General features: G+C 37.8%; 1 protein-coding gene across 1 annotated transcript in view; it reads right to left on the bottom strand.

Annotated features, from left to right (window-relative positions):
• Positions 1 to 550: 550 nt before the first annotated feature.
• LOC126186885 (uncharacterized) overlaps positions 551 to 13523 on the bottom strand; it is a 45318-nt gene continuing 32345 nt past the window's right edge. The window contains exon 3 of the mRNA XM_049928249.1: positions 551 to 4374. Within this exon, the coding sequence (XP_049784206.1) occupies positions 2686 to 4374 (1689 nt within the window). The 3' untranslated portion in view covers positions 551 to 2685. The remainder of the gene's footprint in view (positions 4375 to 13523) is intronic.

Genomic DNA, 13523 nt, shown 5'->3' with positions numbered 1-13523 from the left:
AATATGTGATTCATGCACACAGATTTCTGCATGTAAAGATGATTTTCACTATTAGATAAATCAAAGTGAATTACTACCAATAAATTCAGAACAAAAATAATTCAGAGGTGTCAACTAAACATGCTAAAATAACAGTAAACGATTGTACGGGCCTGTCTACAATAGTCTCAGAGAAATTTGCAGTGCTACATTCTGAGAGTCCACGGAAAAAAAAGAAAAGGTGAATAAAATACATGGGGACTAACTTTTATTTTATTTGTAACACACATTGTGAGAAGCACAAAGAAGTATTGCCGTACCTCTGTATTTATGCTGGTTAAACAACAAAAGGAAAAGGATCAAATTTAATTTACATAGCAAGTAAACTAAACAGCTCATGAACTTTAAAGAACATCTTCCCACATGTGTATGATCTATCTCTCATAGCCATGGATGTGGAAATCTGGTGCTTACTGTGGAATTTGAACCATGATACAGCTCTGCATTTCCATACAGTGCATTTCCAGGCAGTGTTGTTCAAGATGAAAGTAATGAAGAGTAAATAAATCTCTCTTTGTAACTCACTTTAATGTATATAACAATTTCCTTCTCACATACAAATACATATAAAAATAGAAAAATATGTCCTCAAAATAAATATATTTAATGACTAGCATCCCAGATATGCAGAAACAATTGAAATGTAGTCTTTACATTCACAGCAAGTAATTTATTGTCATACAAACCACTATGAGCTCTTGAAAATGAAGTCTTTCGCAATGCCACTGTTGTATAAAACATTCTCAGACTTCTTAAAAATCTTAAGCTTTGGACAGTTATCTGCATCACCTTTGTCAGGGGCAATTGACTGTCAAATTTGCAGCTGTGGCAGCCTTATATAGTCCACAGAAAGCTTCTGACTGGTTGGTAATTACGTAATGCTGTTGCAGATGGTGTCAACGTCTGCACTTGTGGTCCCACGCTCTCATAGTAGTGTAAACATTGCGATGACTATTTCTACCGCTTCTCTGCATCAACAGCTCGCTCCCATGCACCGCTTAAGATTGTATCCACTATCACAGTTGAAGTTCCTATCATACATTCTTATTTCTACAGCCTCTTTAATTACAGAATCCCAGTATGTAGGAGCCCGCGTCAAAACTTTTGTCAAACAGTATTTTATGTTTTTTTGGGAAGCTGTGCTCAGCAAATGCAGATTTCTCCAGTTCTTGATTTTTAATATACCATTGACGTTCTCCATAGCGGTCAGAAGTGGTCCGGATGGACTGATCGATGTAATTGCTACTGCACTCACAAGGTATATTATAAATCCCAGGGATCTGTGGCCGAGACTGTGCTTAACAGGGTGTAGCATCTTCTTTACCATCTTAGGAGGTCATCTTCCCAGTACTCAGCCTTCCTGCTGGATACAGAATGGAAGGAATAGTCAGTACCTCATCATGTGAATGTTCAACATTTTCACATTTCCTTTTCCTGGAGAATGTTGACTTCATATCATACAAATCAGAGTTGTTCTTTTCGAACACATTCTTCAGATGATTGATTTCAGAATACAAGTGGTCCTTGTCAAAAACAGTTTCTGCTCTGTGTACCAATGTATGTAAAACTGCTCTGTTCTGGACTGGATGATGAAAACTCTGGGCACTAAGATATAAATCAGTGTGCTTTGGCTTGCGTACACTGAGTGGCCATGACGTCCATCTGATTTTCGTTGTAGCAACACATCTAAAAATGTCAGCCTTCCTTCTATCTCTGTCTAAACAATGAACAGGATGTTTGGGTGCATACTGTTCATAGGTTCAAGGAAGTGCTGCAGAGCTTCTATGCCTTGTGGCCAGACCACAAACATGTCGTCAACATAATGATAGCATGAAGATGGTCGAAAGGGAGCAAAATTTAATGCACACTCCTCAAAATGATCCATAAAAAAGTTGGCCACTGCTGGAGACAATGGAAACTCCATAGCCATTCTGTCTGTCATTTCATAAAATGTACTGCCTTACAAGACACAGGGGTTGTTATAACACATCAGAACAACTTCCTTGCACAAGGAAAACGCTTTGCCAAAAGTTTCACTGTGTCCTCCACAGGAACTTTTGTAAATAGTAAGACCACATCCAGGCTGACTAAAAAATGAAAATGGGATTTATGACATTCCTTGCAAGTGCAGTAGCAACTACATCGGTCAGTGCATCTGCACCATTTCCAACCGTCATGCTGAGCATCAGTGGCATATTACTAATCGAGTACTGGAGAACTCCGCAGTTGCTGAACACAGCTTCACAAGCAAATAAAAATACTGTTAAATGAAACAAAAGTTTTGTTCCAGGCTCCTACATACTGGGATTCTGCAGTTGAAGAGGCTGTAGAAATAAGAATGTCTGACATGAACTTCAAATGTGACAGCAGATATAATCTTAGTGGTGCATGGAAATGAGCTCTCTGTGCAGAGAACAGGCAGAGATATCTGTCACAATGTTTATGCTACTAGAGGAACGGTGGTGCCACCAGCATAGATGTTGACACCATCTGCAACAGCATTATGTAATCACCAACCAATCAAAAGCCATCTATGGACTATATAAGGCCACCATAGGCACTATAACCTCTTCCTTGTTTAACATATTTTTAACAATGAACAAAAGCACCATAGCTGGAAATCTGGAGATAAAAGATAAAGTTCGACTACTTTTCAGTATTTTCCTGTGTTTCACACACTGTCTTGTGCTTTGTTCGTTTATGTTTGTCTAACGTACTTTTCACAGTGAATGCCATATCACATTGCTGACACTTGTACGGTTTCTGCCCTGTGTGTGTCCGCATGTGAACTTTCATGTTATGACTAATAGATTTTCCACATACAGAGCAAGTGACATACTTCTTGCCATTTTCTACATGAGACTTCTCGTGAGTGTGTAAGTTACGAGCTGAGGCAAAACATTTATCACAATGGCTACATTTAAATGGGCGATCTCCCATATGTTCATTTATATGGGCTGTCAACATGGATTTACGCAAAAACCCTTTACTACACATTGAGCAGTTGTATGGTTTATCTTTTGAATGTTTTTTTGCATGCTGGTTTAGATTTCCAATACTGCTATAAAATTTTCCACAGACTGTGCACTTGTGAGGCTTTTCACCAGAGTGTGTTCGCAGATGTACTTTGTAATCAAATTCTTTCATGAAGCCTCGTTTACACACATCACAATTAAAGCGAAAAAGGCCTTCGTGTATGCGCATATGTGATTGTAAGTGAGATTTTGTAGCAAACTTCTTGTCACATTTTTCACATGAATGTTGTAAGTCCCCATTGCAAACACTGCTATGAGCTCGAAGATTGGACACAGATGAAAAACTATGACCACAGTGTTCACAAATAAAAGGGCGTTCACCCGTGTGTGTGCGCAAATGCACTCTCAGAGAATTTCTATGTAGAAAACCACGGCCACAATGTGAACAACTGAGTCTGAATCTGCCCTGATGTCGCCTCAAATGGTCATCAAGACTGTGCCGCTGGATGAAACCACGCCCACAAATTTCACATTGAAATCGGAATTCACCTCTATGCACCAACAAATGATTTTCTAAACGTCGTCGCATTGAAAATCCACGACCACAACGGTCACAGTAAAAACTGTACTGTTTTGTATGCATTTGTTTATGCCTGCTCAGATACTCTTTGCTACAAAATGATTTATCACATAGAGCACACCAAAACTTTTTGCTTTCAGTTTCATTTTGTTGACTGCCATTTTCATTTGAAATCTCACACTGTGCAGTACATGAAGATTGATTACTTTCACTTTCAATTGTTTTCACTTTTGAAGACAGACTATTTTCACTTGAAACCTCATGGACCTTAATTACAGTTTCCTCTTCTACTATCAAACTGGGTGCTTTGATGCATTTTGTCTCAGGAACTTTGTTAGTAATATCAGAAATAACATCAACTGCTGATTTATCACTTTCATTATTTACATCCTCGGAGAGCTCAGAACTCTTAACTTCCATATTACCACCTTTCCCACTGTTCACCCACTCATCATTTGCATTTAAAGGCAAAATTTCTGGCCTATTTGCAAACAACTGTTTCAGGTCTTGTTTAACAGCATCTAGTTTCACTTCAAGGCAGTCTATTGTGTCAATAAGGTTTAAACATCGTCTGCAAATTGACACGTCGCATGTTGATATGTGATTCAGTACACCATATGATACAATTTGCTCCAGCTTCTTTGCAACAGGGGTGTTGCTGACAGAAACAAGTGGAGAACTGCTGCTCATTTGCACAAGGCACACACTGGACATGCTTGAACTTGCTGTTACACTACACACGAAACACCTTTCTGATGTATTTCTATCCAGGCCAACAATCTGTAACAAATGAGAAGAAAATGGAGTATCATAACACCAGGAGATTCACAATAATGTTCAACTATCTTACACATGCATCCCTGAGCTAATTTAGGCAGTTATACATTCATTATGACCAACTCATTCAAATGGTCAATTCCTTTTGAGAATATTTCTATATCAGGTTTCCTAAATTGTCCATAAAGATTATTTTTGCACATGTCCTACTTATTAGATAATATGACAGGAAGGAAATTATCAGTTATCAACTGACATTGTTGTCTCAACACAGCTAACAAGACTTTAAGCTGATGTATTACAAGCTGGTTTTTCCCCAGGATATTCAACTGACATTTCCCCATCACGAGTGGCTGGCACTGTCAAAGGTGTACCCTCTACTGCCACTAGTGTACTCGAGTGTGATCCTTTGACAATGCCAACCACTCATGCCGACAAAACATTGGAAAATTGTTAAACAAACATCAGCCACAGATCCCAGCAGTCAATACGCAACAAGTGTCCACGAAAGCCTCAAAAATTTTGTAAGACTGGGTTGTACAGTGAAATTCTATGAGAAAAACAAAATAAATAAAAATAGAGATTAAAATCTTGTCAACAACACCATTAGAGACAGTGCACATGTTCAGATGGAGAAAGAGGAAAGTATGTTTTGTTATTTTCAAAGAAACTGTCAGGGTATTTACTTTAAGCGATTAAGAAAAAATCTGGATTGGCACTCCACTATGTGAGAAATAACCTGAACAACAACTAGCCACTTAATAATTAGCAGTTTTCTTCTTTCTTTAACATTGTGACTGCCTGAAGCCTGCAGCAGACACAGTGGGGGTTCACAACAGACACCGTGTGCACGCCAGCAGTCACATGCTCCACCTCATGCACTGGTGCTGCTGCTCGCAGTGTGGTTTCAGTTGCCTGATACTGCAGCCATGTGTGATTTGCACGTGTGTGTGTGTGTGTGTGTGTGTGTGTGTGGACATATACTGTACTAAACAGAGAGAAGCACGCAGCCACTGGCAAGCAAACGGCGTCAGGCATGACACCTCTGCTGTGTCTGCTGAAGGCCTCAAAGCAGTCAAAGTACTAAATTTTATGAGTTTTGGTCAGCTACCTCCGTCTTCAAGGTGTTTTGTATCTAGTTTATTATTTATATAATTTTGAACACATGATGTTGGGCGTATTTTCTACAGATTTCTGCTTAAGGTCTGCTCTTAGTTATTCTTGTATGTTGTAGAAATTTGAAACATATAGTGTATTCATATATAACAGTATGTCATAAGAAAAATGTTGAACTTTGCAAACTAATTACACAAGATTCAAACAAAACTGTCAACCCTTAAACATTCCTTTTTTTTAAATACCTTATGCCAATTGCTCATATGCACATATAAAAACAATATAATCATATTATTACATGATTATTATGAAATATCACTATTGACTTATGCTAGAAAATATTATGTATAAGGCAAGAAACATTATTATGGTACAAAAAATTACAAACATACAAAAAATAACTACATATGCCTTAAGCAATGTATTAAACAATGGAAAATCTAGAATCGAATAATGACAATATTATGAAAAGGATAGATCGCTATTCACCATGTAGTGGAGGTGTCGAGTCACAGATGGGTACAACAAAAAGACCACTAAGCAAGTAAGCTTTCAGCTAAAAGGCCTTCTTCAGAATTAGGCAACGTATATGTACACACACACACACACACACACACACACACACACAAATTTATATAAATGCATCTGCATGAATGTATGCGTCTGCATATTGTCTAATTTGGAAGAAGACCTTTTGGCCGGAAGTTTACTTGTTTAACAGTTTTTTTCTTGTGCCTATCAGCAACTCAGCATTTTTCAGTAACATATTATAATAAATATGTGTCTTTTGTAATGTAGATACCACCAATGACAGGCAATGCTCTAAACTAGTCCATAAAATAAACTAATACCAATAATTAGTCATGAATATGACATATTTACAATTTCTGTTATCTTGCAGAAATTTACCAAACTTAACAGCCCACTTTCATACACAACTGACATATCTAGCTAATATTTTATGCAGGCTGAGATAAACAACAAAATGAACAATTGATGGTTTACATCACATGAAGGTATTACAGTTGTTTTGTAAGTTAATCCTGCTGATTTCTTCAGGTCAATATGACCCAGAAAGAAGTTGGTGCTTCCACAGGATTTTTATATTTAAATGTTAGTACTTGAAATAACATTCGGTACAGCCTAAGATTCAAATGAAGAAAAACAAGTATTCTCTCCCTTGTTACAGCTCAATTTGTTACAGTTGTATGCCTTGGGTCTACCCCATCTGGTCAAATCTGTCCAGACAGTCCTATGTAATGCAGAATGGACCACCACATTTTACAAAAGGTTGGTTCTGTCATTATACAAGGAGGCTGAGAGTATGACATCCTGAAAGATATGGATCAAGGCAGCCAAGTAGATGCAGTAATCCTTGATTTCCACAACGCATTTTATTCAGTATCATACTAACGTTTTTTTTCCTTAAAAAGTACAGTCATACAGAGTATCAAACAAAATTTGTGACTGGATGGAGGATTTCTTGCTAGAAAGAACACAGCATGTTGCCACAGACAGAGACCCTTGCTGTTCATATTGTACATTAACGACCTATCGGATGAAATTAATAGTAACCTTAGACTTTTCACAGATGACACACAGTTATCTCAAATACTGTATTCTCTGAAGAAAAAAAAAGCTGCACAAATATTCAGTTAGTTCTTGATAACATTCCGAAGACGTGCAAAGACTGATAATTTGTTTAAATGTTCAGAAATCTAACATTGTGCACTTCATAAAATGAAGAAAAGTAGTATCACACAACTACAATACTAATGAGTCACAAACAGAATAATTAACACACTGACTGCCACAAGGCCACGGACGACCATATCAGAGCCTCAGGTGTGATACCGTGGCCTAGCCTGGTGTGGCAGTGAAACATCCCTCACTATGCATCCAGCAGTCAATGTTTTAATTCATAAAATCACTTAGGTACAACAGTTGGTAGGGTTATGAAATAGAATAATCTCACAGGCTCAGTCATAGATAAAGCAGGTGGCAGACATCGGGTCATTATTTAAATTCACTCAAACTATAAAGAAATTTGTTACAAAAGACTTGTATGACCCATCTTAGACCATTGCTCAAATATGTGGGACCAGTAGCAAATAGGACTAACAGGAGAGACTGAACATACACAAAGAAAGGCAGCACCAATGGTCATAGGTTTGTCTGATCCAAGAGAGAACATCAATGAGATGCTAAAAGAGCTGAACTGGCAGGCACTCAAAGATAGCCATGAAGCGTTCCACAAATGCCTACTCACAAAGTTTTTTAAGAACCAGCATTTCACAAGAAATGTAGAAACATTATACAGTCTCCTATGTATATCTCTTGCAGAAACTGTGAAGATAAGATTAGACTTATTACAGTATGCACGAGCAATTTAAACAGTAATTCTTTCCGTGCCTCACATGCCAATGGAAGGGAAAAGATGACTGACTGACAATTCTACAATACAACAGGTGTTTAAATACAGGTGTTAAAACTATTAAAACATTAAACTGAATGAAAAGTCTGCTGAAGCTGTATTTACTTAAGTCGATCAGAGACCCACACAACCAGTTTCACAACTTTCAAGTTACATCTTCTTGTGTTTCTACAAAAAAAAATTATAAATTAATGCTTTGATAATGGGTAAATGAAATTATCTGAGGCATCTTAAAGTACTGAGTGAATAGACTTAAATAAGGAAGACAATATTATGGATCTAGTTAGGTATACTATGTGTGGATCATATTCACCCAACGAAGAATGGGTCTATATGTATTTAGTAAATAAGATTTGGTATTTAATACCAAAAGAAGATTACTTACAGATGCTATGTCATATGGTATAGGGAGTTGTTACGGAATGCCGCAGAGTAACAGTTGGCGACAGTTTGTAACAACCTCCTGCACCATATGACACAGCATTTGTAAGTAATCTTCTTTTGGTATAAAATAACGAATCTTATTTATGGAATATGTATTGGCCTATTCTTTGTTAGGCAAATGTAATTCACATGTATCTAGCTAGATCCGTAATACTTTCTTCCTTATTTAACTCTATTCACTCAGTACTTTAAGATATCTCAGATAACTTCATTTCCCCATTATCAGAGCATTAATTTATAACATTTTTTGTACAGCTATACACCAGAAGATGCAACTTCAAAGTTGTGAAACCGTTTGTGTGGGTCTCTGGTAAACTTAAATAAATACAGCTTCAGAGGACTATTGGCCTTTTGATTCAATTTTATATTTTAATAGTTTTAACACCTGTATTTAAACACCTGTTATACTGTATGAATCGTCAATCACACATGTATAGCTATTTTAGCTGTGGCTGCCCCAGTTTTAAAATTATCTGAAAGTGAGGGAACCCTAGCATGCCTTGCCATGAGAAGTACCCTGTGCCATGCATTTCACAATGGATTACGAAGTATAGATATACTGCCAGTAGTGCTGTGGGGAATGACAGGTGATGAGTTTATCTTAAAAACTCATACCTGTTGCATAATTTCATTGAGGCTCATTTACCTGTAAACAAGTGAGTGTGAATAGGAGGTGAACAGCAGCCACATGAGTTTCTTAACTTGATATTAAAATTTTTCAAGGAAGGGAAAAATTGATCTAATTTGAGTCAACTGCCTCGTTTCAAGAAAAATTAGTTATAATGACTTGGCTTTGTGAAAGGCCAAAATTAACACCTCGTATCAGGCAACATGTAGTGTCTCATAGAGATAAATTACTGCATTCCCAGAGGGGCAAATGCAGTGTATAGCTAAATTACCAGACTGAAGCAAGAAGATGGAAATAACTGCCAAAGAAAATTTTTAAACTGATTCATTTCCTGGGTTTTCACTCTAAAAAATAAGTTTTTAAGTTGGTTATCCAAATCTTCTACTGCTAAATGTCATACTATCAAAAGTATGTAACAGCACCCTACTGAAGGATGTGGTTCTGCAACAGAACTTAATTGATATGTAGTGACTGGGTGTGATGTAAGAAGCTTCTTAGGTCATAATGCTTGTTCACACTCAAAAATTGTTCTATGAATTTCCTCAAAACTCATTCTATGGATTTTGCTAATGAACAACAGTGCTTTGTTTTATTTTAAACACGCACTATTCCTAAGAAAGTCCATTATTGCATAACAACTATTTAAGAGCAATAACTGCCACTGATCCATTTATGTAACAGAAAAAGCCCTTGGTATCTGTTATTTCTCACACTGTCCATCATATGTCACACTCTGAACCGATGAGCTCTTCAAAGAAAGGAAATAAAAGTTGAAATAATGTTCTCAGAAATTTGTGTATATGTAGAAAAGATCAGCAAAAACTGCATCACACCTCCCTGACTTTAATATCCCATGAAACAAACTTTTCAACTGACATGTATTTTGTTCATGTAAGGCTAACTTAATGCAACACTTAAAATTTATTGGGCCTTGAATACCACCAGTTATTTTAGAATCACACTTGATACTAGTAACAACACCACACTCAACAGCCCAAGTTTCTTTTAAAGGAAGGTTTTTAAGCCATGCTAGATGCACATTAACTTACATAGTGACATTAAAATAGTGACAAAACTCATGTGATCACCCTATGCCTATATCTCAAGATCATTTCAAACTTATCACAGAACCACCAGTACATAAAATAAGCACAGAGGAATTGATACACACCAAAGATGATCAAGAATGCCCAAGCTATACAAAAATGTTATTAGAAGCATTCCTGAGACAACACAAGGCAAAACACGGTAGTAAGTTAAGAGAAACAAAAGCGAAACTGACTAGAAAAAAGTCCGCAGAATTAGGTGAACATATTATGATGTAGTGTGAAATCACATTGATATATATATAAATACATGTCTTTTAAAATGATTTGTGCATATTATCTATAAAACTGAATGCACAGAGAAAAATGAAATCTGCACAAATAAAAGGTAATGTCCAGACTGACTGACTCATCATAGCCTAGCCCAGCCCAAACCACTATGGACAGAAACTTGAAATTTTGAAAAGGTGTTGATGTTATACTGTAAGCATCACTTACTAAGGCATTTTTCGAAATTGCACCCTAAACAAGGTGAAATAAGGGATGAAAGGTTTTTTGAAAATTTGTTGCTATTAACACAATTTTGGAACTAGACCTATGAAAATTGGTATTTGTTTTCTCGGTCAGAAATAAAAAAAAGTATGGTATTTGACTTCTCAGTTACAAACAAAAATTATATGTATTTCAGTGGTTTCGGAAATTCAACTCCTAATGGGATGAAATAGGGCCAGACTGATTCTTTGACTTATCGTCACTCAGCCCAAACTGCCAAGGATAGAAACCTGAAATTTGGAGGGGCACTTGTGGCCGAAGACTTCTGACATAAGAAGTGACCCTCATTCTGTCAACTGCTTTGGCAAAGAGGGCAGAGAAGCGGGCAGAGGTTCAGGGCACTCTCTAGTCCTTGAGGTAGGAAACTGTCCCTATAGGTGGAAGAATCAGCAATGATGAACAGCAATGGAAACCACTGGATTAAAGACACACAATGTGTATCCACAGAACATATGGCCTGTAATTGAAAAAGTGCCATAATGATCGTTCCATTGGCAAAAGATTCCGGAATAGTCCCCCATTCAAATCTTCAGGAGGGGACTGCCAAGGGGGAGGTGACCTTGAGAAAAAGACTGAATAACCAATGAAAGGATAATGTTCTATGAGTCAGGCCATGGATGTCAGAAGTTTGAACAAGGCAGGGAAGCTATAAAGTCTGAAAAGGGAAATTGAAAGGCTCAGTCTACATATAGTAGGCGTCATTGAAGTGAAATGGAAAGAAGACAAGGATTTGTGGTCAGATGAGTACAGGGTAATATCAACAGCAGCAGAAAATTATATAACAGGAATAGGATTCGTCCTGAATAGAAAAGTGGGGCAGACAGTGTGTCACTGTGAACAGTTCAGTGATAGGGTTGTTCTTATCAGAATCGACAGCAAATCAACACTGACATGACAGTTCAGGTAAACATGCCGACTTCGCAAGCTGAAGATGAAGAAATAGAGAAAGTATATGAAGACACTAAAAGGGTAATACTGTATGTAAAGGGAGATGAAAATCTAATAGTCTCGGGGGACTAAAATTCAGTTGTAGGAGGAGGAGTAGTAGAAGAAAAGGTTACAGGAGAATATGGGCTTGGGACAAGGAATGAGAGAGAAGAAATACTAACTGTGATCTGTAATAAATTTTAGCTAGTAATAGCAAATACTCTGTTCAAGAATCACAAGAGGAGGAGGTATACTTGGCAAAGACCGTGTGATATGGGTAGATTTCAATTAGATTGCACCATAGTCGGACAGAGATTCTGAACTCAGATGCTGGATTGTAAGGCATACCCAAGAGCAGATATAGACTCAGATCACAACTTAGTAATGTTGAAGAGTAGGTTGAAGTTTAAGAGATTAGGCAGGACAAATCAATATGCAAAGTAGTGGGATACAGAAGTACTAAGAAATAATGAAATACGCTTGCAGTTCCCTAAGCCTATAGATACAGCAATAAGGAATAACTCAGTAGACAGTACAGTTGAAGAGGAATGGACATCTCTAAAAATGGCAATCACAGATGTTGGAAAGAAAAACATAGGTACAAAGAAGGTAACTGCGAAGAAGCCATGGGTACAGAAGAAATACTTCAGTTGACCAAGGAAAGAAGGAAGTACAAAAATGTTCAGGGAAATTTAGGAATAAAGAAATACAAGTCACTGAGGAATGAAATAAATAGGAAGTGCAGGGGAAGCTAACATAAAATGGCTGCAGTAAATGGTGAAGAAATTGAAAAAGAAATGATTGTCAGAGGGACTGACTCAGCATATAGGAAAGTCAAAATAAGCTTTAGTGAAACTAAAAGCAAGGGTGGTAACATTAAGAGTGCAACAGGAATGCCACTGTTAAACACAGAGGAGCGAGTACACTGAAGGACTCAATGAGGGTGAAGATTTGTCTGATGTGACGAGAAGAAACAAGAATTGATTTAGAAGAGATAGGGGATCCAGTATTAAAATCAGAATCTAAGAGAGCTTTAGAGGACTTAAGATCAAATAAGGCAGAGGGGATAGACAACATTCCATCAGAATTTCTAAAATCATTTGGGGAAGTGGCAACAAAATGACTATTCGCTTTGGTGTATAGAATGTATGAGTCTGACGACATACCATCTGACTTTCACACAAATAGCAACCACAGAATTCCGAAGACTGCAAGAGCTGACAGGTGTGAGAATTAACACACAATCAGCTTAACAGCTCATGCATCAACACTGCTGACAAGAATGATATACATAAGAATGGAAAAGAAACTTAAGGACCTTTTTTTGTGGGGTTTTAGGGCGCAAATCATCTAAGGTCATAAGCGCCCCATAGAATACTGGGACTGCAAGGGGAAAAAACCGTTTCAAGGTCCAATACAGAAAGGAAGAAAAAAACAAATCTAAAACGTCAAGACATTACGGAAGAATATCTAAAAGACAGCGACAAGACACCGGAGTCACCAGGTAGAAATCAAATCTCTTATGTCATATTACTGCTTTTTAAAAAAAACTTAAAACGTGAGCCACAGCTCGCATATCAGGACAGGAAAAGCGGGCGGCAGCCTGACCCTGAGACATAAGTGGCTAAAATAGGGGCAGAGGATCAGGAAACGTCTGACTGTTAATGGCTGGCTACAGAAAGGACAGCTGGGTGCAGGGTCGACAGTCAACAAGTGGCGGTGACTAAAGTGGCACTGCCCTATTCGCAACCAAGCTAACATTACTCCCTCATGACGAGACGGCTGGAAGGAAGTCGACCAGGCTGTTGGGAGAGGTTTGACTTCTCTGAGTTTGTTCCCATGAAGGGAGCACCAATGGTCATGCCAAAGTGACGTGATACGCCAATAGAGAAAAATACGAATATCTTGCGAGGGAACAGAGTAAGAGGTGGGCCAACTGAGATGGACTGCGGCCTTGGCTGCAGCATCAGCAGCGTCATTCCCAGGCATACCAACATACCCAGGA

Source organism: Schistocerca cancellata, chromosome 1, assembly GCF_023864275.1.
Source record: "Schistocerca cancellata isolate TAMUIC-IGC-003103 chromosome 1, iqSchCanc2.1, whole genome shotgun sequence".
Lineage (NCBI taxonomy): Eukaryota > Metazoa > Arthropoda > Insecta > Orthoptera > Acrididae > Schistocerca > Schistocerca cancellata.
This window is presented reverse-complemented; position numbering and strand designations above follow the sequence as displayed.